This window comes from Raphanus sativus, chromosome 2 (assembly GCF_000801105.2).
Source record: "Raphanus sativus cultivar WK10039 chromosome 2, ASM80110v3, whole genome shotgun sequence".
In the NCBI taxonomy this organism is placed as follows: domain Eukaryota; kingdom Viridiplantae; phylum Streptophyta; class Magnoliopsida; order Brassicales; family Brassicaceae; genus Raphanus; species Raphanus sativus.
Genome location: NC_079512.1, coordinates 32,332,438 through 32,359,517, shown reverse-complemented (window position 1 = coordinate 32,359,517; position 27,080 = coordinate 32,332,438). Strand labels below are relative to the sequence as shown.

The 27,080-nt window shown below is 36.0% G+C and overlaps 9 protein-coding genes and 1 pseudogene across 11 annotated transcripts; 5 read left to right on the top strand and 5 right to left on the bottom strand.

Moving 5' to 3' along the window:
* The first annotated feature begins 396 nt into the window (after positions 1-396).
* Positions 397-1,759, top strand: LOC108821709 (uncharacterized). Its single transcript, XM_018594704.2, has one exon. It carries the CDS (start codon positions 412-414, stop codon positions 1,567-1,569), a length of 1,158 nt encoding a protein of 385 aa, XP_018450206.2. The 5' UTR covers positions 397-411; the 3' UTR covers positions 1,570-1,759.
* Positions 1,760-1,864: 105 nt separating this feature from the next.
* Positions 1,865-3,746, bottom strand: LOC108839457 (putative F-box protein At4g22170). The gene has a single exon (XM_057004327.1). It carries the CDS (start codon positions 3,744-3,746, stop codon positions 2,583-2,585), a length of 1,164 nt encoding a protein of 387 aa, XP_056860307.1. The 3' UTR covers positions 1,865-2,582.
* A 2,151-nt stretch (positions 3,747-5,897) lies between these two features.
* On the bottom strand, positions 5,898-7,082 carry LOC108840106 (putative F-box protein At4g22180; annotated as a pseudogene).
* Positions 7,083-7,580: 498 nt separating this feature from the next.
* On the bottom strand, positions 7,581-8,442 carry LOC108840111 (uncharacterized protein At4g22160). 2 transcript variants are annotated; one of them, XM_018612935.2, is made up of 2 exons: positions 7,940-8,442; positions 7,581-7,836 (listed from the first exon to the last, which is right to left on the bottom strand). In XM_018612935.2, exons 1-2 carry the CDS (start codon positions 8,365-8,367, stop codon positions 7,779-7,781), a joined length of 486 nt encoding a protein of 161 aa, XP_018468437.2. In that variant the 5' UTR covers positions 8,368-8,442; the 3' UTR covers positions 7,581-7,778. The 2 variants fall into 2 exon arrangements, with proteins under 2 accessions (XP_018468437.2, XP_018468436.2); XM_018612934.2 differs by having other exon boundaries at positions 7,581-7,845; positions 7,940-8,441.
* Positions 8,443-8,884: 442 nt separating this feature from the next.
* Positions 8,885-10,410, top strand: LOC108840109 (plant UBX domain-containing protein 3). The gene is made up of 4 exons (XM_018612930.2): positions 8,885-9,099; positions 9,312-9,600; positions 9,684-9,779; positions 9,860-10,410. Exons 1-4 carry the CDS (start codon positions 8,951-8,953, stop codon positions 10,241-10,243), a joined length of 918 nt encoding a protein of 305 aa, XP_018468432.1. The 5' UTR covers positions 8,885-8,950; the 3' UTR covers positions 10,244-10,410.
* A 2,566-nt stretch (positions 10,411-12,976) lies between these two features.
* On the top strand, positions 12,977-14,473 carry LOC108840110 (chromatin remodeling protein EBS). The gene is made up of 3 exons (XM_018612931.2): positions 12,977-13,265; positions 13,672-14,014; positions 14,120-14,473. Exons 1-3 carry the CDS (start codon positions 13,169-13,171, stop codon positions 14,208-14,210), a joined length of 531 nt encoding a protein of 176 aa, XP_018468433.1. The 5' UTR covers positions 12,977-13,168; the 3' UTR covers positions 14,211-14,473.
* Positions 14,474-14,900: 427 nt separating this feature from the next.
* LOC108840112 (uncharacterized protein At4g22160) lies at positions 14,901-15,694 on the bottom strand. 2 transcript variants are annotated; one of them, XM_018612937.2, is made up of 2 exons: positions 15,209-15,694; positions 14,901-15,105 (listed from the first exon to the last, which is right to left on the bottom strand). In XM_018612937.2, the coding sequence occupies exons 1-2, from the start codon at positions 15,631-15,633 to the stop codon at positions 15,048-15,050; spliced, it is 483 nt and encodes a 160-aa protein (XP_018468439.1). In that variant the 5' UTR covers positions 15,634-15,694; the 3' UTR covers positions 14,901-15,047. The 2 variants fall into 2 exon arrangements, with proteins under 2 accessions (XP_018468439.1, XP_018468438.1); XM_018612936.2 differs by having other exon boundaries at positions 14,901-15,114; positions 15,209-15,693.
* Positions 15,695-16,197: 503 nt separating this feature from the next.
* LOC108840107 (plant UBX domain-containing protein 3) lies at positions 16,198-17,833 on the top strand. Its single transcript, XM_018612929.2, has 4 exons — positions 16,198-16,411; positions 16,639-16,930; positions 17,009-17,104; positions 17,278-17,833. Exons 1-4 carry the CDS (start codon positions 16,263-16,265, stop codon positions 17,662-17,664), a joined length of 924 nt encoding a protein of 307 aa, XP_018468431.1. The 5' UTR covers positions 16,198-16,262; the 3' UTR covers positions 17,665-17,833.
* Positions 17,834-20,398: 2,565 nt separating this feature from the next.
* On the top strand, positions 20,399-22,230 carry LOC108840105 (chromatin remodeling protein EBS). The gene is made up of 5 exons (XM_018612928.2): positions 20,399-20,685; positions 21,104-21,446; positions 21,535-21,603; positions 21,730-21,868; positions 21,943-22,230. The coding sequence occupies exons 1-5, from the start codon at positions 20,589-20,591 to the stop codon at positions 21,967-21,969; spliced, it is 675 nt and encodes a 224-aa protein (XP_018468430.1). The 5' UTR covers positions 20,399-20,588; the 3' UTR covers positions 21,970-22,230.
* A 128-nt stretch (positions 22,231-22,358) lies between these two features.
* On the bottom strand, positions 22,359-26,559 carry LOC108840104 (protein STRUBBELIG-RECEPTOR FAMILY 8). The gene is made up of 15 exons (XM_018612927.2): positions 26,346-26,559; positions 26,119-26,241; positions 25,643-25,775; positions 25,455-25,526; positions 25,296-25,361; positions 25,141-25,212; positions 24,979-25,050; positions 24,820-24,891; positions 24,684-24,749; positions 24,521-24,586; positions 23,526-24,365; positions 23,313-23,448; positions 23,102-23,241; positions 22,842-22,998; positions 22,359-22,749 (listed from the first exon to the last, which is right to left on the bottom strand). Exons 1-15 carry the CDS (start codon positions 26,383-26,385, stop codon positions 22,597-22,599), a joined length of 2,208 nt encoding a protein of 735 aa, XP_018468429.2. The 5' UTR covers positions 26,386-26,559; the 3' UTR covers positions 22,359-22,596.
* Between the last annotated feature and the right edge of the window lie 521 nt (positions 26,560-27,080).

The window sequence follows — 27,080 nt, the reverse complement described above, 5'->3', positions numbered from 1 at the left end:
AGATTAGTCCGGCGCTGCATATACATGAATATTATACCGTGGGATCTATATACACAACAATCCAATCATGTAATCGTATTACCAACTATATAGTTTAAATGGCACTATCCCAACTATCACATACATTAATCTACTTCAGTGAAAATATCTAAGGCTTGGTGAAATTTTGTTTGAAATTTACTACTCCGTCTTTTGTAAAAGAAAAGAAATTTATTACTCCGTTTATTGATTGATAAAAAAAAATAAGTAGGTTTGTTGAATCTTGTCTTGTATTCATGTTCAATATTCTATAAATTTTAATAACGGAAAGAAATATAAAATTAACTAAATTAGAGATATTTTCCAGTTATAAACAAATTCCATCTATTTTAATTTAATTTTTGACATCGCAATCTAAAATAATGGAAAAATATGATTTGGTATATAATTTTCCGTCATTTATGTACTCTGCATATAATGTCACATTGCACCTGCTCAGTTTATCTCTCTCTATATATTTCATTAATATCATCCTCAACCTTGCAACGCTCTCTCTCTCCCTCTCCCTCTCCCAGCGAAATGGATAGTCCGACGAGCATAAGCAGTAAACCTCCACCGGAGACTCTCTCCCCGTGCGGTAGCCAAAGACGGAGGAGCAGCTGCGACTCCAACTCTCCAGAATTCGAGTTCTGGCGTCTAACAAACTCTTCATTCCTTCAAACCGAATCAGATCTTCTCTCCGCCGACGAGCTTTTCCACGACGGCGTTCTCCTCCCTCTTGACCTCCTACCCATCAAATCCGAACCTCAACCCGACCCAAATGCCTCGGAGTGCGACCCGGATCCATCTCCTTCGACCGATGCTTTGATCACAGAGCAGAAAAACGAAACCGGACCCGGTTTAGGACCCGAGTTGACCCGTGAACCGACGGTTTCGAAGCGGTGGAGGGATATATTCAAGAAGACCGAACATAAACCTGTCGGGAAGAAAGAGAAGGTGAAAGACAAAAAGAAGAAAGAGAAAAAGTCCGGTTCGGGTACGGGTCCTGGTTCGGGCTCAGGCTCAGGAGCGGAGCTGAATATCAACATTTGGCCGTTTTCGAGAAGCAGATCCGCTGGCAACAACGTGACACGACCCAGAATGTCGTTTGGAGCTCCGACGACCCGGAAAGCCAGCAGCGCGCCGTGTTCCCGGAGCAACTCCACCGGCGAGTCGAAGTCGAGGAAATGGCCGAGCAGTCCCGGTCGTAACGGCGTGCATCTTGGTCGGAACAGTCCAGTCTGGCAAGTCCGACGTGGAAGTGGAGCTCCGACAGGGAAAACGATATCCGAGCCGGTGGGTCGGCTTTCGGGTAAAAGAGAGGTTCCCGAGGCGCGTAGGGGTAAAACTGGAATGGAGAGCAATAAAGCAAAAGTCATAAACTTGAACGTGCCAATGTGCATCGGTTATCGGAGCCGGTTAAGCTGCAGAAACGACCAGAGTGGAAGTAGTAACATTGGGAGTGATGATAATATCGCCAATGTTAATAATAATCCCAATCCTAATGGTTTATTTGGCTTTCGTAATCTTTTCATTAAGAAAGTTCATTGACTTTGTTTTGTAGTATTATAGTAAAACCCCTATTAATAGTGTCCCCTCAAAGGGTCTATTTATTTTTATTTGCTACTTTTGCTGTTAGTACGATGTGTGGATTTGGGCAAATATTCGTGTTTGCTTATTATATCATGTAAATTAAGAATGAGAAAGCTTTCTAATATAAAATGTTAAACAGTTATACTTATCTACATTTTTATGGGTTAGTTTCATGACCAAGTAAACAATTTTCTTTTTTGTAGATGTAATTTTCTATCTGTACAAAACTACCAATTTACTGGAGGTAAATGTTCTTTGCTAAAAATTCAATCGTATAATGTGGAACAGATTATTAATTTATGATGTGACGATTTATAATTTTAGTTTACTATTCAAGGAAAAGGTATTGTGTAACACCAGCCTTACGATTTCAATCAAAAACTACTGGATGACAAAAAGGGTCTTGGGTTTGGCCGTTTGGGTGAAAGTTAACCATCAAAGACACCACTATTCCCTAACACCAGTCTCTGTTTTTTCGGGAGAAATTGCATTCATACAAAAATATCTGACCGTAATTACCCAACTTCACAAACACAATTACACAAACACGGTTGATCAATGTCGAATAGTGTCTGTCTCTCCAATTTTATTGTTGCACAACATCAAACAGTTTGTGACAGTAAACCATGAATGTTACGCACTTCAGAACTATTCAAAGCATATTGAATCGATCCAATGAGTTGGGTTCGATCTCAACCAAATTAGATGGTCATCTTCAAGTTATGTTGGTATAAAAACAATATGTAAGTTGAAACATACAATAACTAAGTTACTGTGTCAATACAAATTGTTATAAAAATCACCACACTTAGGATCTTGTATGGAGTCCTTGTTAATGTTTGGGCAACAAATATAAGAAAAGGAAAATACATTTACTTAGGCGTACTATGAGGGAACTTAGGGTAAACAATAGCTTTTTCATAAACCTATAAACACACTTAGTTTCCTCACATAACGTAGTTGAGATCAAATCATGTTTGTGGTAAGAACCAACGAGCTCTAGAGAATTGAGCTAGGGAACGATCAAAGTTGTGAAGCGGCTCTGTCTTCTTTGTCTTGAGATTAAAAAGAAAGATAGAATAAGTGTTCTCTCTTATATCACTGAAATAGATGCAGTCTCTGATGAATCCTTCATTGCTGAGCACAGTGACGCCTTGTTCCAAAAGCATTGACTCGTCGCCCAAAGAACCAACCAGTTGGTGATTCCTCAGGAATCCTGGTGAACAAATCTTGATAACACGAAAGGTCCAGGTTTTAGACCTCGACCTCCACCATTTTTCAGCCTTGAAGACTTCTCCCGTCACGGTGACTACAAGTTTTGTCGGAACAACAAGACCTAAGCGTAGTCTTTCCACGATAACACCACACTGAAAGATTTGTTGCGGAGTCTCTCCAGACAAATCGAAGATAAAGAAACAACCGGACAAGCTCAAGAAGTAAAGCTTGGATTCCTTGTAAACCACGTCAACGCAGCCTGAGGTTTTGGGAAGTTGAGTCCAGGCCGTATCTCCCTTCTTTGAATAAACAACACACAAGTCTCGAAGTCCCCATACGACAACATAATCGTTGGTTCTTTCATCGATCCAAAACACAGGGTTTCGTATACTAGTACCTCTATACACCTTTCCGTCGGGACCTGTAGTGCGAAACTCAACATTGCCATCTCCATCTAGGGTTCGCTCCACCTTTGCCGTTCCAAGCTGCGACTCCACGGAAGGTAGATTGATTCTCTCGTGGGTAAAGAGATTCAAAACGTAGAGACTACATCGAGGGTATTGCATCAAGAGCCAGCTTCCATAGGTTGCTATACAAAAACTCTTTGCAAACTCGAGACCAAGATCTTTCGTTCTGTGAAGTTTGTCTCGTTCCTCTGGATTGAACAACGTGCATTGGTAATTGTTTTCGTTGTCTTCGGGGAAGAGAATCAACCAATGGTTTTGTTTTTTGGGCACGCATTGTCTCGAGGAGGCGAGCCAAGAAGAACATACGGCTTTGGCTCGTTGGAAATTAGCAAAGGTGAGACGTTCGAAGATAGAATTCAAGAGATCTTGAGGAAGATCTGACCATGAGAGGGGCGTGTCTTTTCCTATGAGATGGTCATGAAAATTAGGTTTCTGCTTCTCCTCCATCCCCATGACAGAACTGAAAGAGAGATATTATCAATAGGCGATTAAATGTTGTTTTCCCGTCTTTCTCCACCTTATACATTGGGTTTTCTAAAATTATTATCTTACTAAATTAGTGGTGAAAATTATTTATTTATCAAATTTTTTTAGCTCTAGATAATTATGCTATTATAAAATTATGAGAATATTAAACACGTCAACAATTCTACCTGCTTAATAAGATGCCGATGTAAGTAAGAAGTTTGGGATATGTTTGATGTTTCTTTCATCAAATTCACAACTGACTACATTAACTGAATCATCCTATTGTATTACGTTTGATGATACTTATTGCATCATGCTTGTAAGTTTTTCTCTATTAATTCATATGATTTCATTTTTACTGGGATTCGAAACTCAGATTTTCTGGTGTAAAACTTTAACGAACCCTTAATCATTCTATTGGTCAAGGGGATTTCTACCATCTATTAATCTAGTGAATTTATACGGTACAACCCTTGAACTAGAAAAACCTAGCATGCCTTCATATCAATATCATTAATAAGAGTAAGAGACCAAGAGGAAGATCCGACCAGTGTCTCATCAATTTCTAAACACTAGTGTAATGATGGTTCACTGATTATCACTCCTCTCGGAATTATATGCCAATGCTATGTCTGCAAACTAAGAAACTAATTGCGGAAAGGCTTTTAAGTGTGCATGCTTCGCAAGCTGCAAAAGCACCAGGACTCTTTACGGTAAACTGCTCTTAGCTACTCTTTATAGGAGGACTCTCTATACCAGTGCTTTTCCTAGTTATTAATCGTTATCAGGCATATGTGAGTTACTAGTTACAATATCCCTTGTCATTCCATTTATGTTTTAACCCAATCTTATGTAATCTGTTGTTCTTCTTTCTCGCACTTTCGCATCAAACACTCATATATGATGGACAAAGGATCTATACTATATATTAAAACTCAATCATTCTTGAAAAATCTACTTATGCAAGTTGTTTGGACTCTTTCATTTAAATGTTACACCTCATATTTCTCCTAATGTTGTTACCATAATTTACTCAACCTATATGTCGATGGTTTTTTAAATAACCCATAACTGTCGATTAGTAAGATTTTAAAGCCCCACAATCTATACTATTAAATAATCGCCCATTATACCTATCTATGTTTTTAAATCGATTTATATCACACTATATGTACCATACTATATACAATGTTTTTTACATATGTTCAACAATGTTTAATAGAGAATAATGAAGAATGCAGCAGTATTGGCCAATTACATGTCTTCGACTCCAATGTGAAAATCCTATTTCAAAAATACAAGATGTCAATTACTCAAAACCATTATCACATTATAGAAATTTTATATCTTAGCTTCAAAATTATATCATTATACCACATATACTATGACTTCTAAACAATTACACATGTCCACACATTCTACATTATTAAATAATTTCATATTATTTAATTCAAACTGTTTACGAACTAAAATTTCAAAACGTGTAAAACAATTTCTGGTTTGTAACTACCTAAAGAATATTACCTAAAGATATTCTTAGTAAAGATATTACCTAAAGAATAACACAATATATTGTGAATCTGTTATTTAGAAATATTAATCACGGCCAACAGTAAATTTCTGAAATTTTTGATACGAAATTAAATACTAGATTTCCGAAAATATATCATTACTTCGTGAACAAGTTTATTTTCAAAAATGATTTATTTCGATTTCCCTATTTCTAAAACAAATTTTGTTACCAATATAATTTAGATATGATATTCAATAACAATATTCCAGAAATAATCTTTTACTTGGTCTACGAGTTTATTTAATATATAGATTAATTTTTATTTTCCTTACACAATCACCAAAATTTGCTAAATACTCACAGTATATTTCTTAATCGACTATCTAATTATATATCCATAATAATTTAAAAATAAACTCATAGTCTGTTTAGTATATAAAACATTATAAAAATATAAACATTATAAAAATGTTATCAAACCAAATTTCACAGTTATTAAAATAATCAAAAACAAATCCGCGCTTCTTAAGCGCAGGTCAAAATCTAGTAACAGGTGAAGTATAAAATTTAAATTAGCAGAAGACTAATATAAGTAAAACCTTTATTCCAAATAAGGACCAGTAATAAGTGAAGAACAAACATGTTATTTTAGAGAAAGACATTGTTGACTTCAAGACATCAGGCATGTGTAAAACTTGGTAAGAACCATCGAGCTCTAGAGAACTGAACCGAAGAACAGTCAAATCTGTGCACCAGCTCCGTCTTGTTTGTCTCGAGACTAAAACGATAGATATCCTTCGTGTCTTTTTCGCCACTGAAATAGATGGAATTTGCCATGAATCCATCAGTGTCGTTGGCCAGCAGAGTGATGCCTTGATCAAAAAGTATCGACTCGTTGCCTAAAGAATTAACCAGTTGGCGTTCCATCAGATTCCCTGATGAATAAACCTTGATAACCAGGAAGGACCAGGTCCTAGAATCCGATCTCCACGTCTTTCGAACCATGAGGACGTTTCCTGTCACTGTGGCTACAAGCTTTGTCGCAACAATGCTCAATCGACTACCTATTTGATGAGGACGGACGCTTGACACATTCAATTCTCGCTGAATGATTTGTTGTGGAATATCTCCATGAAAATCGAAGATGCTGAACTCACGATCGTATTTTAACAAGTAAAGCCTGTAATCATTGTAAACCATGTCATAACAATAAGAAGTTTCAGGGATTGACCTCCAATATCTATTGAATTTCTTGGAGCAGTAATAAACCACATGCAAGCCATCCACATTGCTTAGAACTACATAATCTTTGGTTTTGTCGTCAATCCAAAACACAGTGGACACCTTTGTCATTCGAATCTGGTACTCAATAGGAGGTGGACATAGAGTGAATCTCTCGTTGGTAAAGAGATTCACAATGTAGAGATTGTCGTGAAGATCTTGCATTAAGAGCCAATTTCCATGGGTTGCTTTACAAACACTCTTTGAAAAATCAAAACCAGTGTCTTGCGTTTTGTAAAGTCTTTCTTTTTCCCCGGGATTGAAAAACTTGAATGTGACTGTTGTTTTGCTCTTCGGGGAAGAGAATCAGCCAAGGGGTGTTATTATCTTTTGGCACGGATCGTTTCGAAGCAGAGAGCCAAGACGAACACACGGATTTAGCACATTGAAAATCAAAAAAGCGGAGCCGTTTGAACACCAGATTCAAGAGATCAAGAGGAAGCTCCGACCATGAGTTGAGAAGCTCGTCAGAACTAGGGTTTCGCTTCTTATTCTCCATGGAAAACTATTGAGAGACGAGAGAAAAATTAAGTATTAAAAATAACAAACGATCGATGAAAGAATCTTGTATTTAAATAGGCTTTTTTCACTGTTCATGTTGGCTTCTCTGGCCCAGTCCGTATATAGCCCACTTTTAATTATCCTTTAGTTGATGAAACGAAGTCGTCGCATGCTGGATCCTTTTTCAATGTTTTGTAGATGCAAGTCTGTTGATTACTATGTCATGATTTTCACTCACATTCTCCGCTTGTAGAAATCAAAAATGCACCTTCTTACTCATAATGGAAAGGGGTTAAACGGTCCAATGTGATGAACAAACTGCACAAGTGGATTCTCTAAGTAAAAGTGCCACAAAACTTAACCAAATACTGTGTCAATTAATCAAATATCTAGGTGATTCGTATAAAATCTTTTAGGAAAGAGTCTGTCAGATCTGTACGAGCTTTATCACCTGAGTAAATAATATCGTCATAGTAGATTTTATTTCTTTGGCTTAATATCGTAAGTCACCTGAGTAAATAATATCGTACCAAAAGACACATCTTATATTTGTTTCTGATTAATAACAGAGACGGTAGATTGTAAAATCTTATTCATTAGAGACGTTGGAAGGAAAGGGTATTAGCATAGTAAACACACACATAATATAAGAACAATAAGACAGTTTCCGAGCGTAAGTCATCATCCAGTTGATATTTGACTTTGACGTACTGCACTTTTTTTCAGGTCAATGAGTTCGAGAAGATCAGGTTAAGTTGGAGTAAGCCCAATAAAGCTAAACTGTTTTCCCTACATCCATTACAGAACGAAGCTCTGTTGTTAATGTTTCTCTAATTAATGCCACTTTAATGGTAAGAATAATGAAAAGGGGTTTTGATCTGACCTTGTGGTGGAGGACTCGTCTTCTATAACTTGTGATCTCTTCCTTTTCCTCCGCGACGACGGAGAGATCTCCTGTTCTTCGACAAGTAAAGACGTTGTCGCCTGTAAATGAGTCTGAAGCGCCATTCGAGTCAACTCCAGTTCCATTTCCATCCTTCTCTTCTCAGCTTCCCACCTCGCTGTCTCGCGAGCCTTGATCATCTCCATTTCCGCCAGTTCCGTTCTCAGAAGAGAATCTGACATGACTCGTATGACGGCCGACAGTCCCGTCGAGGTTGTGGCGGAGTCAGAACTCCAGTTTGATTCGGTCTTTGAGTCGGAGGTTAGAGGGTCATTAGGCCCATCTTCACCCGACGATACATAATCATCGGTCGTATTGTTCTGTGAGGTTGAGGTTTGTCTCGGTCGGAGTCTCACCAACTCATCCATGAAGTGTGGTGAACTATCGTTTTGTAAAATGGGGGGGAGAGACAATGGAACAACATGGCTCTTGTTGTATGCTTTGATTCTTTCAACTTTTTAAAGTGATTAGACTATAAAGTGGTTCCACTTCCGAAACAGAGTTACTTTTTTATTTCACTTTTAGCTCAGTTTGAACTTTGAAGGTCTTCTGTTATTCACAGATTTTTATGTATTAGATTAGCTATAGAGTTTATCGGATCCTATTAAGCAAAAATAATACAAACAATTTATCAAAAAAGAAATCAAATAATCGATCACATGATTGTATCTCACACGATGATAAATAGCATCATAACTAAACAATTAGCAGGTGAACTCATTGTTAATTATTATTGTCTTTCAACTAAGGACACGCGCACATACGAACACACGTGACCACTTAACAACTCTCAAGCCAGCGAGTATACTACACTCGCTATGTTTTCGCGTAACAACTTTTAGCGTGTCAACCGGCTAATCTCTGTTCTTCTCGACTTCGTGTTTTAAAAAAGAAAAAAAAAATTCTCGATCAAGCCGGAGAAAAAAGAAAGCATCAGAGAGAGAGAGAGAGATGTCTTCAAAGGACAAGCAACCGTCGAAGCCGTCTGGTGGTCGGACCAGTGGTATCCGTACACTTTCCGATCTGAACCGAAGATCAGGACCGGACTCCGACAGTGATTCCGATGGTCCTCAAGAGTACTACACCGGCGGAGAGAAAAGGTCTGTTCTGAATCTTCTTTTTGATATTTCAGATTTTTTTTGTGGTTTGTATTTGGATCCTAGGGGTTTTTGAACTAGTTATGAATGATTTGTTTGAGCTTGAATGATCTAAAACTCATTGTCTCAGTTTTGGTGTACTATGATTGGTAATCTGATAACGTTGACACTTGATGGGATCTTTGTTCTGTTTATAACTTTATATGTGTTTGCAGTGGTATGCTTGTTCAGGATCCTTCGAAAGAACCAAAACACGACGATGTTGATGAGATATTCAACCAAGCAAGACAACTAGGAGCGGTGGAAGGACCTCTTGAGCGTCCTCCTAGTTCCAGCAGAAGCTTCACTGGAACCGGGAGATTGCTTTCAGGAGAAAGCGTGCCAACCGCTCTTCAACCTCCCGAGCCTGTGATTCACAGTATCGTTTTCTGGTCTAACGGTTTCACTGTTGATGATGGACCTTTGAGGAAGTTGGATGATCCAGAGAACGAGTCCTTTCTCGACGTAAAAGAAGAAAAAAATAACTGAATTCATTGGTTAATCATGATTGGCCAATAATGATTGAACCGATGTTTGTTTTATTGCAGAGCATTCGAAAGTCTGAATGTCCTAAAGAGCTTGAGCCTGCTGATAAAAGAGCTCCTGTACATGTTAATCTTATGAGAAGAGATGAGATATGCCCCGTGAGAGTCTTCTCTCTTCTTTCCATCTATAAATGATAGTAACCAAAGTATAACATGTTACATTCTTTTGTTTTTTGTAGGAACGTGAGAAACCTACGGTTGCATTTCAAGGAGTGGGAAGGACACTAGGAGGTGGGGCTAGCTCATCAACCCCTCAAAGCCTAAGCAACCCAACCGATGTAGCCGCGGCTCCATCCCCGTCACAGAGTCCTGTTGTAGTTGATGAAACTCTTCCATCCACGTCTATCCAGCTTAGACTCTCTGACGGGACACGCATGGTGGCTAAGTTCAATAACCATCACACGGTCAACGACATTCGTGCTTTTATTGACTTTTCTCGACCAGGGAATCCAATCAACTACAGCCTTCAGGTCATGGGGTTCCCACCTAAGCCGCTTACTGATCCTTTTCAGACCATTGATGAAGCCGGTCTCGCAAACTCTGTAGTCATTCAGAAATTCTAGAAACTTTTTGTTTCTTTTGTTGTTCTTAAAGAGAGTATTGTTACACTCCAAGATTATCCAAGAAATGTTCTGATTTGTAAGAAAAAGTGCACAATCGGCTTATTATGGCAAGAAGGAAAAAACAATGTCATACTATTTCATAAGTGGAAAGTTTGGTTACAAAGTAATCTTTAACTATCTTTTAGTCTGTTCAAGTTTTCACTTAATTGAAAACTAGACTTTGACCGGGTGGATATTTATTTTATGTTTTTAGGTTTTTGTTTATATTAAATTATATGTATTTGTAATATTTAATTATATGTATTTGTAATTATAGGTTTAATAAAATATTCTGATATAAATTTTAAATATTGTAACTAAAATAATATAGGGATGGGTTTTTATTTTTTCAAATTCCAAAATCTTAATATCTCTTAAAACAAATAAAATAAATTTATAAATACATAAAATATATAAAAATAGTTTGAAATATAATTTCTATTAAAATAAATTTGTTAAAGAAAAATAATTTTGCGATGCTGTTGTTAATTTCTATAGCTTGACCCGTGACCGCATAAATATTTTCTCGTATAAATATTTTCTTTCACTTTAAATTTGTTCTCTATACTAATGTATAATATATATATAGTAAATTAAAATGTTTACATAATTATGGAAAGATCTTATCTACTTGTTTATAGTATTAATTTACATTAAATTTAAGATTTATCATGAATTTGTTGTAGAATTAATTTAGGAAATTATGCATTAAATTAGGAAAAGACAAAATCTTCAAAATTAGGTTTATTAATTACTTCAGTGACATTAGGTTGTAAATATTTTAAAAATCTTAGGGTTAATTTTAAAGTGTACTTCTATTTTAATAAGATAGATGATCATCTGATTTTACAGAAGTCTTCCTATTACAGTGGGTTAATTATCACGAGAATTCTAGCATGGTGTAAACAGAATCGTCGTATATAGATTTTCATAAAATAGCTGGATATAATACAAGTAAAACCGTCACATATTCGGATGCGAATTTTTATAAGATATATATTTGTCGGTTATATAACTATCTGTAATATTTTTCATAATCTGTAATATCTTCAATCATCGTTAAAAATAATTATGATTATGATTTGTCGTTTGAAGTAAAAAAAAAAGATTATGAGTTTAGTTAAAAATCTAAACTGTTATGACATGGCTACAAGTTTGTATCTAAGCAGTTATCGATCGTTAAAATATCTACTATTAATTATTCATTATGTTGGTATGCCAAAGCTGATTTTGGACATGCTATGCGCATTGATTAATTTGTAGTTTTGTTTTACCTAAGAACAAGTTTAGGTTTCATCAAATACTAAAACTGATAATTAATTGGATGGCTGTATTGAATAATAAATATTAGTAATTTTATTTGCCGAAAGATGTCATGCGTGGTACCATTCTTGATTTAAATATTAGCATTGATCCTGTAAGTGACTCAGTATGATAACATAAAAAGACATGAATGAGGATGCAATGAAAAAAATAATTTCTTGTAAGAAAATAAATCCATTTCTCTAGTTTTAGCTTGTTCCTGCAATTGTATTTTCCATCAAAATTGAGTAAACAATTTAAAAATTGAGTCTTTTCTCCAATTTCTGCAAATTCTTTTGCAGGGGAAAAGTAAACATAATTCCAAAATTTGGTAAAAGATATTAAAAATGGCAGAATGTTAGAAGTTTGTTTTGGAAAGCATGTTTAAACCAGTTTATCAATAAGTTCTGATATTGTGGTAAGGTGTTCGTCTTCCATCATTTTGTTCCCGAGTTATTTTTCTTTTTTTTTATATTTTTTAAAAATACTTATATATTAATTTAACCCGTATAAATGGGAATTTTCAGATTCGGCTACAAACAAGTTTTGTACAAAATTTCCAAAGTCTTTTCTTTTGATATTGTTGGTTCAGTGATCACGTTATTGCATTAGTTCTATTGTGTTTTAGTTTGTGGTGTTCATGAGTGTGACAAAATAAACCTAAAACCTGAGTTGGCTTATCTTAACTTGGCATTTTCATGATTAATGATAGAGTTTCACATCTTCTTTTTGTATAGTAATGATAGAGTTTAACTTCTTCTTTCTTTTCCAGTAATGATAGAGTTTAACTTACATAGTGAATTATATGAACCGTCTAATTTATTTAACGCGTAATCAAAATGGTTTGGATTCAATTTTACAAATAAAATTATATAATAAAGGAATCAGATTTGAGTTATAATATGAAAAATCTAAATTCATTGTAAACTAAGATGAGTTGATCGAATTATTCATTTTTTAAATCCTTATTTTAGGTTTTATATGGAATCTGAATTTTGGGGGATTGGATTGAAGATTTAAAAAAAAAATTGAGATTTAAAATTTAAGAAATCTTGTTGGATTTCAAAATATTTTTATTTAAAAAATTCAAAAACAAAAATTGGAAAGAAAGTTTTGAACTGAAAATAGTTTTTTTCAAATAAAAAATAGATTTTCTCTTTTTTATTTTTATTTATATATCCTAGAGAATAATAATATAAAAGATTTTTACCTTTTTTAATGAAACGATTTGTTTGAACAATTTTCTTCTGTTTTTTTTGGGTCAAACATCTTTTTTTTTTGGCACAAGGTCAAAGATCTTTTTCAAGGTCTTTTGGTAAATAATAAAAAAACTTTTATTATATTGAGAAAAAAAAAAGATAAAAGGGCAATATAATAAATAGTGTACCCCCCTTGGTGAACAGTGAAAACAGCTAAAATCACAAATGACTCATCTTCTCCACCAAGAGAGAATCTAGGGTTCCAGATTTACTCTTTTCTCTTCCCTATCCTCTCTTCGATCTACACACATCCCTCAATCTCTGTACATTTCAGAGAACCTTTTAGCTTTCTCTACCGCTTTTACCTGTTTTTAGCTTCTTTCCCATGGCGAAAACTCGACCTGGTGTCCCCTCCAAAATCAAAACCGGAAGGAAGGAGCTTGACTCTTATACCATCAAAGGCACCAACAAAGTCGTCAGAGGTATCTCTCAATTATTCACTCAGAAGGAAGGGATTTTGATAGATATAGCTTGGATAGATGTGGTGTCTCTTTCGTTTCAATGTCTGTTTTTTTCTTGTAAGATTCCCAATTATTTTTCTTCGTTCCACTTCTTCGTAGCTACTACACTTTAGAAGGTGTTTTGGTTTATGTAATGGCGCAAAGTCTCATCTTTTCTTACCTTTTTGGTCTGTTTTGAAGAAAATTGTCTTGAGCTGGTTAACTGTAACCAATTTCTTTTATTACATTATATCCTTTTATTGCATCTCCGTTCTAGCTCGCTACGTGTGTGTGTGTTGATGAAAAATGTGTGCTTTTTGAAATCCATGTGTATTTTATCAGTGTTGGGGTATGATGAGCTGTGAAGTAATCTTTTGATTTTATGCAGCTGGAGAGTGTGTGTTGATGCGCCCATCGGATGCTGGCAAGCCACCATACGTGGCGCGTGTCGAGAAGATAGAAGCTGATGCTAGGAACAATGTGAAGGTGCACTGTCGTTGGTATTACCGCCCTGAGGAGTCCCTCGGTGGTAGGAGGCAGTTCCATGGAGCGAAAGAACTTTTCTTGTCCGACCATTTCGACGTTCAGAGCGGACACACCATCGAAGGGAAATGCATTGTTCACACCTTCAAGAACTACACCAGGCTCGAAAACGTTGGGGCTGAGGATTATTACTGTAGGTTCGAGTACAAGGCTGCCACTGGCGCCTTCACCCCTGATCGAGTTGCTGTGTAAGTAGTTGTTGATAAGTAGGAATGAATCAGTTCTTAAAACGACATGTATTTTTTCAAATGGTTTTACATTATGCTGTGTGAATTGTGTTTTGGTTTTTGAAGGTACTGCAAATGTGAAATGCCAAGGGGTGTTATTATCTTTTTGGCACGGATCGTTTCGAAGCAGAGAGCCAAGACGAACACACGGATTTAGCACATTGAAAATAAAAAAAGCGGAGCCGTTTGAACACCAGATTCAAGAGATCAAGAGGAAGCTCCGACCATGAGTTGAGACGCTCGTCAGAACTAGGGTTTCGCTTCGTACTACTCTCCATGGAAAAGTATTGAGAGACGAGAGAAAAATTAAGTATTAAAAATCCCAAACGATCGATGAAAGAATCTTGTATTTAAATAGGCTTTTTTCACTGTTCATGTTGGCTTCTCTGGCCCAGTCCGTATATAGCCCACTTTTAATTATCCTTTAGTTGATGAAACGAAGTCGTCGCATGCTGGATCCTTTTTCAATGTTTTGTAGATGCAAGTCTGTATGTCATGATTTTCACTCACATTCTCCGCTTGTAGAAATCAAAAATGCACCTTCTTACTCATAATGGAAAGGGGTTAAACGGTCCAATGTGATGAACAAACTGCACAAGTGGATTCTCTAAGTAAAAGTGCCACAAAACTTAACCAAATACTGTGTCATTTAATCAAATATCTAGGTGATTCGTATAAAATCTTTTAGGAAAGAGTCTGTCAGATCTGTACGAGCTTTATCACCTGAGTAAATAATATCGTCATAGTAGATTTTATTTCTTTGGCTTAATATCGTAAGTCACCTGAGTAAATAATATCGTACCAAAAGACACATCTTATATTTGTTTCTGATTAATAACAGAGACGGTAGATTGTAAAATCTTATTCATTAGAGACGTTGGAAGGAAAGGGTATTAGCATAGTAAACACACACATAATATAAGAACAATAAGACAGTTTCCGAGCGTAAGTCATCATCCAGTTGATATTTGACTTTGACGTACTGCACTTTTTTTCAGGTCAATGAGTTCGAGAAGATCAGGTTAAGTTGGAGTAAGCCCAATAAAGCTAAACTGTTTTCCCTACATCCATTACAGAACGAAGCTCTGTTGTTAATGTTTCTCTAATTAATGCCACTTTAATGGTAAGAATAATGAAAAGGGGTTTTGATCTGACCTTGTGGTGGAGGACTCGTCTTCTATAACTTGTGATCTCTTCCTTTTCCTCCGCGACGACGGAGAGATCTCCTGTTCTTCGACAAGTAAAGACGTTGTCGCCTGTAAATGAGTCTGAAGCGCCATTCGAGTCAACTCCAGTTCCATTTCCATCCTCCTCTTCTCAGCTTCCCACCTCGCTGTCTCGCGAGCCTTGATCATCTCCATCTCCGCCAGTTCCGTCCTCAGTAGAGAATCAGATAAGATTCGCATGACCGCCGGCAGTCCCGTCGAGGTTGTGGAGTCAGAACTCCAGTTTGACTCGGTCTTTGAGTCGGAGCTCAGAGGGTCATCAGGCCCATATTTACTCGACGATACATCATCATTGGTCGTATTATTGTCTGAGGATGAGGTCTGTCTCGGTCGGAGTCTCATCGACTCATCCATGAAGTGTGGTGAGCGATCGTTTTATAAAATGGGTGAGAGAGACAATGGAACAACATGGGTCTTATTGTTGTTTGCTTTGATTCTGTTAACTTTTAAAAGTGATTAGACTAAAGTGCTTCCACTTCCGATTCAAAGTAACTTTTTTTTACTTTAGTTCACTTTGAACTTTGAAGGTCTTCCAATGTTATTCACAGATAAGGTCTTCCAATGTTATTCACAGATTCTTTATGTATTAGATTACCTATAGAGTTTATCGCTATTTTCTCATTCTCAAACGCTTAGAGCGAAAATAATACAAACAATTTAGAGATCAAAAAAGAAATCAAATAATTGATCACATGATTGTATCTCACACGATGATAAATAACATCGTAACTAAACAATCAGTAGGTGAACTCAACTCATTGTTAATTATTATTGTCTTTCCACTAAGGACACGCGCACATAGAAATACGCGTGACCACTTAACAACTCTCAAGCCAGCGAGTATGCTACACTCGCTATGTTTTCGCGTAACAACTTTTAGCGTGTCAACCGGTTAATCTCTGTTGTTTCTCTCAACTTCGTGTTTTAAAAAAGAAAAAAAAATCTCGATCAAGCCGGAGGAAAAAAAAGCATCAGAGAGAGATATGTCTTCAAAGGACAAGCAACCGTCGAAGCCGTCTGGTGGTCGGACCAGTGGTATCCGTACACTTTCCGATCTGAACCGAAGATCAGGACCGGACTCCGACAGTGACTCCGATGGACCTCAAGAGTACTACACCGGCGGAGAGAAAAGGTCCGTTAGTTTTGAGATTTCAGATTTTTTTTTTTTGTGGTTTGTCTTTGGATCCGAGGGTTTAGGTTAGGAACTACATACGAATGATTTGTTTGAGATTTCTCGTTAAATAACAGTTGTTCACGATTCACAAAGCTTTAGGCTTTGTATCTAAACTCATTATGTCAGTTAAGGTTGAAACTTGATCGTATCTTTGTTCTGTTTTTTTTTTTAATGTTTTTGTGCAGTGGTATGCTAGTTCAGGATCCTTCGAAAGAACCGAAACACCACGATGATGTTGATGATATATTCAACCAAGCAAGACAACTAGGAGCGGTGGAAGGACCTCTTGAGCGTCCTTCGAGTTCCAGCAGAAGCTTCACTGGAACCGGGAGATTGCTTTCAGGAGAAAGCGTGCCAACCGCTCTTCAACCTCCCGAGCCTGTGATTCACAGTATCGTTTTCTGGTCTAATGGTTTCACTGTTGATGATGGACCTTTGAGGAAGTTGGACGATCCAGAGAACGCCTCTTTTCTCGACGTAAAAAAACAAACTGAATTCATTTTGGTTAAAAATATACTTTCATGATTGGTTAATAATGAGTTTGTTTTATTGCAGAGCATTCGAAAATCTGAATGTCCTAAAGAGCTTGAGCCTGCTGATAAAAGAGCTCCTGTACATGTTAATCTTATGAGAAGAGACGAGAAATGCCCCGTGAGTCTTCTCTGTTCTAATCTTTCTTATGCATAGAATTTATTACGGGTGACATATGTACTAAAATTTCATTACAACTTTATATAGAGACAGTTCTAGGTTTCGGTTTGTGAATGATAGTAAACAAAGTATAAAATCTAATCTAACATGTTACATTCTTTTATTTTTTGTAGGAACGTGAGAAACCTACGGTTGCATTTCAAGGAGTGGGAAGGACACTAGGAGGCGCTGCTGTTAGCTCATCAACCCCTCCAAGCCTAAGCAACCCAACCGATGTAGCAGCGGCTCCATCACCGTCGCAGAGTCTTGTTGTAGTTGATGAAACTCTTCCATCCACATCTATCCAGCTTAGACTCGCTGACGGGACACGCATGGTGGCTAAGTTCAATAACCATCACACGGTCAACGACATTCGTGCTTTTATTGACTTTTCTCGACCAGGGAATCCAATCAACTACAGCCTTCAGGTCATGGGGTTCCCACCTAAGCCGCTTACTGATCCTTTTCAGACCATTGATGAAGCCGGTCTCGCAAACTCTGTAGTCATTCAGAAATTCTAGAAACTTTTTTTGTTTCTTTTGTTGTTCTTAAAGAGAGTATTGTTACACTCCAAGATTATCCAAGAAATGTTCTGATTTGTAAGAAAAAGTGCACAATCGGCTTATTATGGCAAGAAGGAAAAAACAATGTCATACTATTTCATAAGTGGAAAGTTTGGTTACAAAGTAATCTTTAACTATCTTTTAGTTTGTTCAAGTTTTCACTTAATTGAAAACTAGACTTTGACCGGGTGGATATTTATCTAATGTTTTTAGGTTTTTGTTTATATTAAATTATATGTATTTGTAATATTTAATTATATGTATTTGTAATTATAGGTTTAATAAAATATTCTGATATAAATTTTAAATATTGTAACTAAAATAATATAGGGATGGGTTTTTATTTTTTCCAATTCCAAAATCTTAATATCTCTTAAAACAAATAAAATAAATTTATAAATACATAAAATATATAAAAATAGTTTGAAATATAATTTCTATTAAAATAAATTTGTTAAAGAAAAATAATTTTGTGATGTTGTTGTTAATTTCTATAGCTTGACCCGTGACCGCATAAATATTTTTTCGTATAAATATTTTCTTTCACTTTAAATTTTTTCTCTGTATAATATATATATATATATAGTAAAAATGTTTACATAATTATGGAAAGATGTTATCTACTCGTTATAGTATTAATTTACATTAAATTTAAGATTTATCATGAATTTGTTGTAGAATCAATTTAGGAAATTATGCATTGAATTAGGAAAAGACAAAATCTTCAAAATTAGGTTTATTAATTACTTCAATGACATTAGGTTGTAAATATTTTAAAAATCTTAGGGTTAATTTTAAAGTGTACTTCTATTTTAATAAGATATATGATCATCTGATTTTACAGAAATCTTCCTATTACAATGGGTTAATTATCACGAGAATTCTAGCATGGTGTAAACAGAATCGTCGTATATAGATTTTCATAAAATAGCTGGATATAATACAAGTAAAACCGTCACATATTCGGATGCGAATTTTTATAAGATATATATTTGTCGGTTATATAACTATCTGTAATATTTTTCATAATCTGTAATATCTTCAATCATCGTTAAAAATAATTATGATTATGATTTGTCGTTTGAAGTAGAAAAAAAGATTATGAGTTTAGTTAAAAATCTAAACTGTTATGACATGGCTACAAGTTTGTATCTAAGTAGTTATAGAAGATCGCTAAAATATCTACTATTAATTATTCATTATGTTGGTATGCCACAGCTGATTTTGGACATGCTATGCGCATTGATTAATTTGTAGTTTTGTTTTACCTAAGAACAAGTTTAGGTTTCATCAAATACTAAAACTGATAATTAATTGGATGGCTGTATTTGAATAATAAATATTAGTAATTTTATTTGCCGAAAGATGTCATGCGTGGTACCATTCTTGATTTAAATATTAGCATTGATCCTGTAAGTGACTCAGTATGATAACATAAAAAGACATGAACGAGGATGCAATGAAAAAAATAATTTCTTGTAAGAAAATAAATCCATTTCTCTAGTTTTAGTTTGTTCCTGCAATTGTATTTTCCATCAAAATTGAGTAAACAATTTAAAAATTGAGTCTTTTCTCCAATTTCTGCGAATTCTCTTGCAGGGGAAAAGTAAACATAATTCCAAAATTTGGTAAAAGATATTAAAAAATGGCAGAATGTTAGAAGTTTGTTTTGGAAAGCATGTTTAAACCAGTTTATCAATAAGTTCTGATATTGTGGTAAGATGTTCGTCTTCCATCATTTTGTTCCCGAGTTATTTTTCTTTTCTTTTGATATTTTTAAAAATACTTATATATTAATTAACCCGTATAAACGGGAATTTCAGATTCGGCTACAAACAAGTTTTGTACAAAATTTCCAAAGTCTTTTCTTTTGATATTGTTGGTTCAGTGATCACGTTATTGCATTAGTTCTATTGTGTTTTGGTTTGTGGTGTTCATGAGTGTGACAAAATAAACTTAAAACCTGAGTTGGCTTATCTTAACTTGGCATTTTCATGATTAATGATAGAGTTTCACATCTTCTTTTTGTACAGTAATGATAGAGTTTAACTTCTTCTTTCTTTTCCAGTAATGATAGAGTTTAACTTACATAGTGAATTATATGAACCGTCTAATTTATTTAATGTGTAATCAAAATGGTTTGGATTCAATTTTACAAATAAAATTATATAATAAAGGAATCAGATTTGAGTTATAATATGAAAAATCTAAATTCATTGTAAACTAAGATGAGTTGATCAATTATTCATTTTTTAAATCCTTATTTTAGGTTTTATATGGAATCTGAATTTTGGGGGATTGGATTGAAGATTTAAAAAAAAAAAATTGAGATTTAAAATTTAAGAAATCTTGTTGGATTTCAAAATATTTTTATTTAAAAAATTCAAAAACAAAAATTGGAAAGAAAGTTTTGAACTGAAAATAGTTTTTTCAAATAAAAAATAGATTTTCTCTTTTTTTTTTTAATTTATATATCCTAGAGAATAATAATATAAAAGATTTTTACCTTTTTTAATGAAACGATTTGTTTGAACAATTTTCTTCTGTTTTTTTTGGGTCAAACATCTTTTTTTTTTTTGGCACAAGGTCAAAGATCTTTTTCAAGGTCTTTTGGTAAATAATAAAAAAAACTTTTATTATATTGAGAAAAAAAAAGATAAAAGGGCAATATAATAAATAGTGTACCCCCCTTGGTGAACAGTGAAAACAGCTAAAATCACAAATGACTCATCTTCTCCACCAAGAGAGAATCTAGGGTTCCAGATTTACTCTTTTCTCTTCCCTATCCTCTCTTCGATCTACACACATCCCTCAATCTCTGTACATTTCAGAGAACCTTTTAGCTTTCTCTACCGCTTTTACCTGTTTTTAGCTTCTTTCCCATGGCGAAAACTCGACCTGGTGTCCCCTCCAAAATCAAAACCGGAAGGAAGGAGCTTGACTCTTATACCATCAAAGGAACCAACAAAGTCGTCAGAGGTATCTCTCAATTATTCACTCACTTTGTTCAATTATACAAAGAGGAAGGGATTTTGATAGATATAGCTTAGATGTTGTGTCTGTATCGTTTCAATGTCTGTTTTTTTTTTCTTGTAAGATTCCCAAAATTGTTTCTTAGTCTTCTTCGTAGCTACACTTTAGAAGGTGTTTTGGTTTATGTAATGTCGCAAAGTCTCAATCTTTTCTTACCTTTTTGGTCTCTTCTGAAGAAAATTGTCTTGAGCTGGTTAACTGTAACCATTTCTTTTATTACACTATATACTTTTATTGCATCTTCATTCTAGCTCGCTACGTGTGTGTGTGTGTTGATGAAAAATGTGTGCTTTTTGAAATCCATGTGTGTTTTATCAGTGTTGGGGTATGATGAGCTGTGAAGTAATCTTTTGATTTTATGCAGCTGGAGAGTGTGTGTTGATGCGCCCATCGGATGCTGGCAAGCCGCCATACGTGGCACGTGTCGAGAAGATAGAAGCTGATGCTAGGAACAATGTGAAGGTGCACTGTCGTTGGTATTACCGCCCTGAGGAGTCCCTCGGTGGTAGGAGGCAGTTCCATGGAGCGAAAGAACTTTTCTTGTCCGACCATTTCGACGTTCAGAGCGGACACACCATCGAAGGGAAATGCATTGTTCACACCTTCAAGAACTACACCAGGCTCGAAAACGTTGGGGCTGAGGATTATTATTGTAGGTTTGAGTACAAGGCTGCCACTGGCGCCTTCACCCCTGATCGAGTTGCTGTGTAAGTAGTTGTTGATAAGTAGGAATCAGTTTCTTAAACCACCTGCATTTTTCAATGGTTTTTACATTATGCTGTGTGGATTGTGAAGGTACTGCAAGTGTGAAATGCCTTATAACCCAGATGATCTCATGGTTCAATGTGAAGGCTGCAAAGACTGGTAAATATTGATGCTTTTTCATTACAGAATAAACTATTTATATCTGTTTGAAAAACTCGCTGTTGTCCTTTTTCCCCTATGAATTATTGATTTGATTGGTAGGAGTTGCAATTTGGATGTTTGTAGGTACCATCCGGGGTGTGTTGGTATGACGATTGAAGAAGCAAAGAAGCTTGATCACTTTGTATGTGCTGAATGCAGTTCTGATGACGATGTCAAGAAGTCGCGGAACGGATTTGCTGAGTCTCCAGCTGATGATGTCAAGGTTCGTTTTTTCTTCTTCTTGATTTGTGTTTGAGAGCTTGTGGCTGATACTAACAGTGGCATTGTTGTCAACAGGTGGAAACAAAGCGCAGAAAAAGATAATCGCCAGGTTCTGATGAGTAAAAGCCGCGCAGGGGTTGTCAAGTTGTAACTTGTAAGCTCTTTGGTGCATATTTAAAGTAAGTTAGGATTTGTGTCGTCTTTGTTGTGATGATGCCTTGTATGTTGCGTTCCAAAAACTTTAAGAGAAAATGTGAAAAAAAGGAGAGATGATGATGAAGACAAGTTATGGTGGGCAGAGTCTGTATAGACTTTTCCGTGGGATCTTTTAAGTTAACTTTTAGGTCTGTTTATTGTTGGTAATGTTGTTTTGTGTCTGATGAGTACCAGAAGAACATGAAGAGCGCTTTTGACTTTGTGTCATCTCAACAAAAATTAACTTCATTATCATGTTAAGCATATCTTGAGAAATAATAAATAAAACAGAACACTGCAAGGCTAAAAAAAACCTTTAAAGTCTCAGATTCATTACAAAAAGAAGAAGAAAAAAGATGATCGCAAAAGATGCAGAGACTCTTCTTATGTACTCTAGTATTATCCTCACAGAAATACACAAAGTTTTATCCTTTTGGGTTTGAACCATGATGCGTTCTTTACCTCTCTCATGTAACTCTAAGCAAAACTCTCTCCCTCTTGAGTTTCAAGAGCTGCTTGGAGTAGTTGTATTACTCAGAAAGAGATATCCATGTGCTCATGCTCAGGTGTCCTGTAAGAAAATCCAGTGTCCTCACTTGATCTTCTTTTGACTACACTTGCCCGTTGAACCAATCTCACTAGCTGCTGCACCACCTCTGACATTGGAGGCCTGAACTCTGGTTCCGGCTGAATTTATCAACAAAGAAGAGAAGATGGTTGATTACTTTATGCAACAATTTTGGGAGGTTTATGCATTTTCCTTGGGGATGGTAACGTACCTGAATACAGAGAGCAATGATATCCGCAAAACGAGAGAGTGACTTAGCTGGATACATGCCATTAAGAGAAGGATCGACCATTTTAGACAAAGCATCTATATCGTGAAGCTGCGGTGTAGCCCATCTCACTAGTGACTGCTCTGCTCTCGTTCTCGAGCTATCAAACACAAACACACACATACATATAACACAACGCCGATTAACAAGTAAAACTTGAACTAAATGGGTGTTTGTTGGTTAACATTTAGATGAAAAGAAACCTGTCAAGAGGCTTCCGACCAGTTAAGAGCTCAAGCATGACCACTCCAAAAGTGTACACATCACTTTTCACAGTATAGATTCCTGACAATGCAAACTCTGGAGCACTGTATCCAAACGAACCCACCACTTGAGTTGAAACCTGTTTAAAACATATATATAAACCATTAAAATGATTCAACTACAGCTCAAAAAGTATGATTGTGTTATTACCTGTCTCTCAGTGTTGGGGTTTAAAGCAGCTAAACCACTGTCTGATAAGTGAGGATTAAGTTCTTCATCTAGCAATATATTCGCTGACTTGAAGTTTCTATGTACAATGGAAGGCAAGCAAACTTCGTGCAAGTACCTGTTGCATCCAAAACTCAGGTTAAGCATGAAGGAAGAGAGTAGACATAATCATAACAAATGTAGCAAAGAACATACTCTAAAGCCTTGGCAGTTCCAAGTGCAACTTTAACACGAGCATTCCAAGTCAAAGCCATGCTCCTATCATCATTCAAATGCAGCATATCATCTAGATTCCCATTCCCAACGTACTCATACACCAGAAGACGCTGGCCGTGCTCGGTGCAGTATCCAGCCAAGGGAACAATGTTCGGATGACTCAAACGCGACATGTTCGAAACGGCTTCCAAGAAATTATCTTCTTCTTGTAACGAGAGCGCTGCGTTATCAATCTTCTTAACCGCCATTACCTTCCCGTTGGGGAACTCTGCTCTGTAGACACGTCCTAGAGAGCCTTCGCCGATGATGTTCTCTTGGCTAAAGCTGTTCGTCGCTACTTGAAGAGATGAAACGGTGTACTGCGAAGCAGTGATGGGAGATCTCATTCTGCTTATAGACCCGCTTTTCATAACCTTATCGACCGTTACTTTATCTGGTGCAGGTGAAGATGACTTGGAGTGTGCAACACTTTTAACTCTCTGCTCTTGCACTTCAGGTATTACACTGAGTGGTAGACTTCTGTGAGAACCAGCAGCTCTTGTGCTTTCTCCAACTTTCCTTTTCTTCTTCTTGTGAAAGCACAAGTAAAGAACAAGTGCTACGATACCAGCAACGAACAGAGAACCGAAGACTATGCCGGTGACCACTCCACCAGACAAACCCTTGTCGTCAGAAGAAGATTCAGAAGAAGACTTGTCTTTAGCGTCAGGGATGTTTTTGGGTTTCTTGGAACCAGAAGAAGAAGGTTTCCCCTTTTTGCCTGGTCTTTCTGGTTGAGGAGATGCAGGAGGAGCGTTATCAAAGGAGTTACCATCATATCTGTTGTCAATTTTTGGATACAAATTCAAAGACATGATAAACTTGCTATAACATCCCGAGTTGTGATATATGGAAAGGCTCAAGAAAATTGTCGGGGCGGGTTGTCACACTTGCATTTTCGTTTTAAAGTGGAGAGATTGTTATTGAAAACTTACATTAAGGTCTTGATAGAGCTAAGCTCCTTAGGTATGGATCCATTGAAGTGGTTGTTTGCAACGTTCCTGCCAAGAAAACATATTAGAGGTAAATGTGATGGAGGAGGGGCATAACAACAGAGTGGTTGCTTTTTTTTGTTTGCTATCTGGAAATGAAACTTACAGAGTTGTCAAAGGCAAACCGGAGAGTACATCGATGGTACCTGTCAACTGATTGTTCTGGACATAACTGTCACACATGAAGATATCATCATCATTTAAAAGTTTCTTAATGAAGAAAAACGTTTAAAAGTACTCACAGAAGAGAAAGTTGAGACAGTGTACTCAAGGAACTAGGAAGATCGCCACTGAAGTTATTATGAGAAAGGTCCCTAAAACAAATCAAAAGTAGATAAATGGAAGCTGGCAGTGGTATGTATGAATGTGATATATATATAGAGAGAGTTCAGAGATGTTACAATGTAGAAAGTGACTTCTGACCGGCAAATATATCTCCTATCGACATGGAAAGTGAATTACCACTTACATTCCTAGACAAATAACATTTTCAAAACTTTAATAATGCACAAGAAGACGGATTATGCTAAAATCTCACAATCTAAAATGTCAAACTCACTCACATGTAAGAAAGAGATGCCATAGCAGATATGGAGTAGGGAAGGTTTCCACTTAGGTTGTTTCTCGCCAAGTTTCTGCATTACATTTTACTTTTCAACTGTTAGTTTCAAACTATACACTGAGAGACTTAATACTATAAAGGCAAACACAGCATTACAGGCTTGTGAGATTCGGTGGCAATTGATATGGAAGTGTGTCATGGATGCTGTTCCCACTAACATCCCTGTAACAAGGTGAATGGAACTAAAGTTAATTGAATCAAAAATCCTCAAAAGAGCACAAAGATTTATTAAACAAAACAGAAACAAAAAATTACAGTTTTCTGAGTGACATAAGGTCTGAGAGCAAGTATCCAAGAGTGCCAGAGACTCCTAGATCCGATATATCTCTGTTACAAGAGTCCACAACAACAAAACAAGAACATTAAAAACACCCAACAATCAATCAATCAATGTTAAGTGGAAAGAAACAAAACAAAAAAGTCAGGAAGTATGATTCCTTTACATAGAGAAAACTGCTGAGCCCTCACAAGTGATCCCTTTCCATGACTCTCCACATGGATCACCACCTCCATTGTTCCAATTGGTTAGCTGTGAAGGACTATTTAGTGAAGTATACAAAACTTGAAGGGCATGAACTGCAATACACCAATGAGAAGAGTACACCTCAGAGAGTCAGAAACCAACCAACCAAGGATCTATCAGTAAAGAAGAAGAAAATCTATCATAAAGCTTACAGCTTGCTTTTTTTACTTTCTGAGCTAAAAAGTAAATAAAAAACATTCTAAAAACATCAAAAACAAACATTAATGCAAACAAGATTCTAAGAAAAAGGGTTTTATGTTTTGAATCTAAAGTCTAACACTTTAAGGGAGAAACAAAGAAACCCAGAAAAAATAATCTCAGGGTTTCACTCAAAAAGGATCTCAAAAAGAGAGACGATCACAATGACGTAAAAGCAAGAAAGGATGAATACTTTACCATCAGATGGATCAGTAACACAACGAACAACAGAGATCACAGTGAAGAGTAGAAGCAAAACGAGAAGCATAGCTCTATCTCCGGTAGCCATTGTGTGTGTGTGTCGGTGATCACATGCGGAGACTAACAACATTACAGAGAAACATACTCCATGAAACTTCCAAAAGGTGAAAACAAGAGTACAGAGATGATAAAGAGTGACAGAGAAAAAGAAGAAGAATAGTTACAGTGGGTGTTGGGGATAGTGGTTAGAACTTGCATCCACATTAAAGAAAGGCATTGAGAGTGAGAGAGAGAGAGAGAGAGAGTTATGAAGAGAGAGAACTTTATGATTAGTATATAACTAAAATTTAATTCAGGTTTCTTTTCCTTGGAGTATTAAAAACCTCTTGTTTCTTCGTAGATTCATGCAACATTAACTGATTAAAATAACTGATTTAAAGACTTCATTAGAACTCATAAGGCAAGATTATTAATTGTGCTGATTTAATGATTATATTATTCGTAAGAGTATTATTTTATTGTTTTGACAAAACGTATGATTGAGATGAAGTTCCTGAGCAGTTGATATTGGAAAAATCTGTCTATTGACTGGTGTTAGTGTCGGTGGAAGTTTGGAATTTGCTTTTCATTTTCCTGTCCACATATATATATATATATATATTTAAAAATATTATACTATTAAGTTTATTAATTTTAAAACATACAAATAATGTGAATTAAAAAGGTTTAATTTGGGGGAATGAAAAATAATAGTTAAAGCAAACATTTGACTCGCGTTCTTTTTGGGCTATGTGGCTTTCGCTCTCAGTTTCGTTTCGCTTTTCCCAAAGCTCATTTTTCTGTGATTCTCTACGTGTGTCCCTTCCTTTCTTATAGTACACTTTTATGTTTCTGTGCCACTACCATGTCAATGAGTTAATTCCACCCATTTCGTGGTACATCTCTGTTCTCATTATACT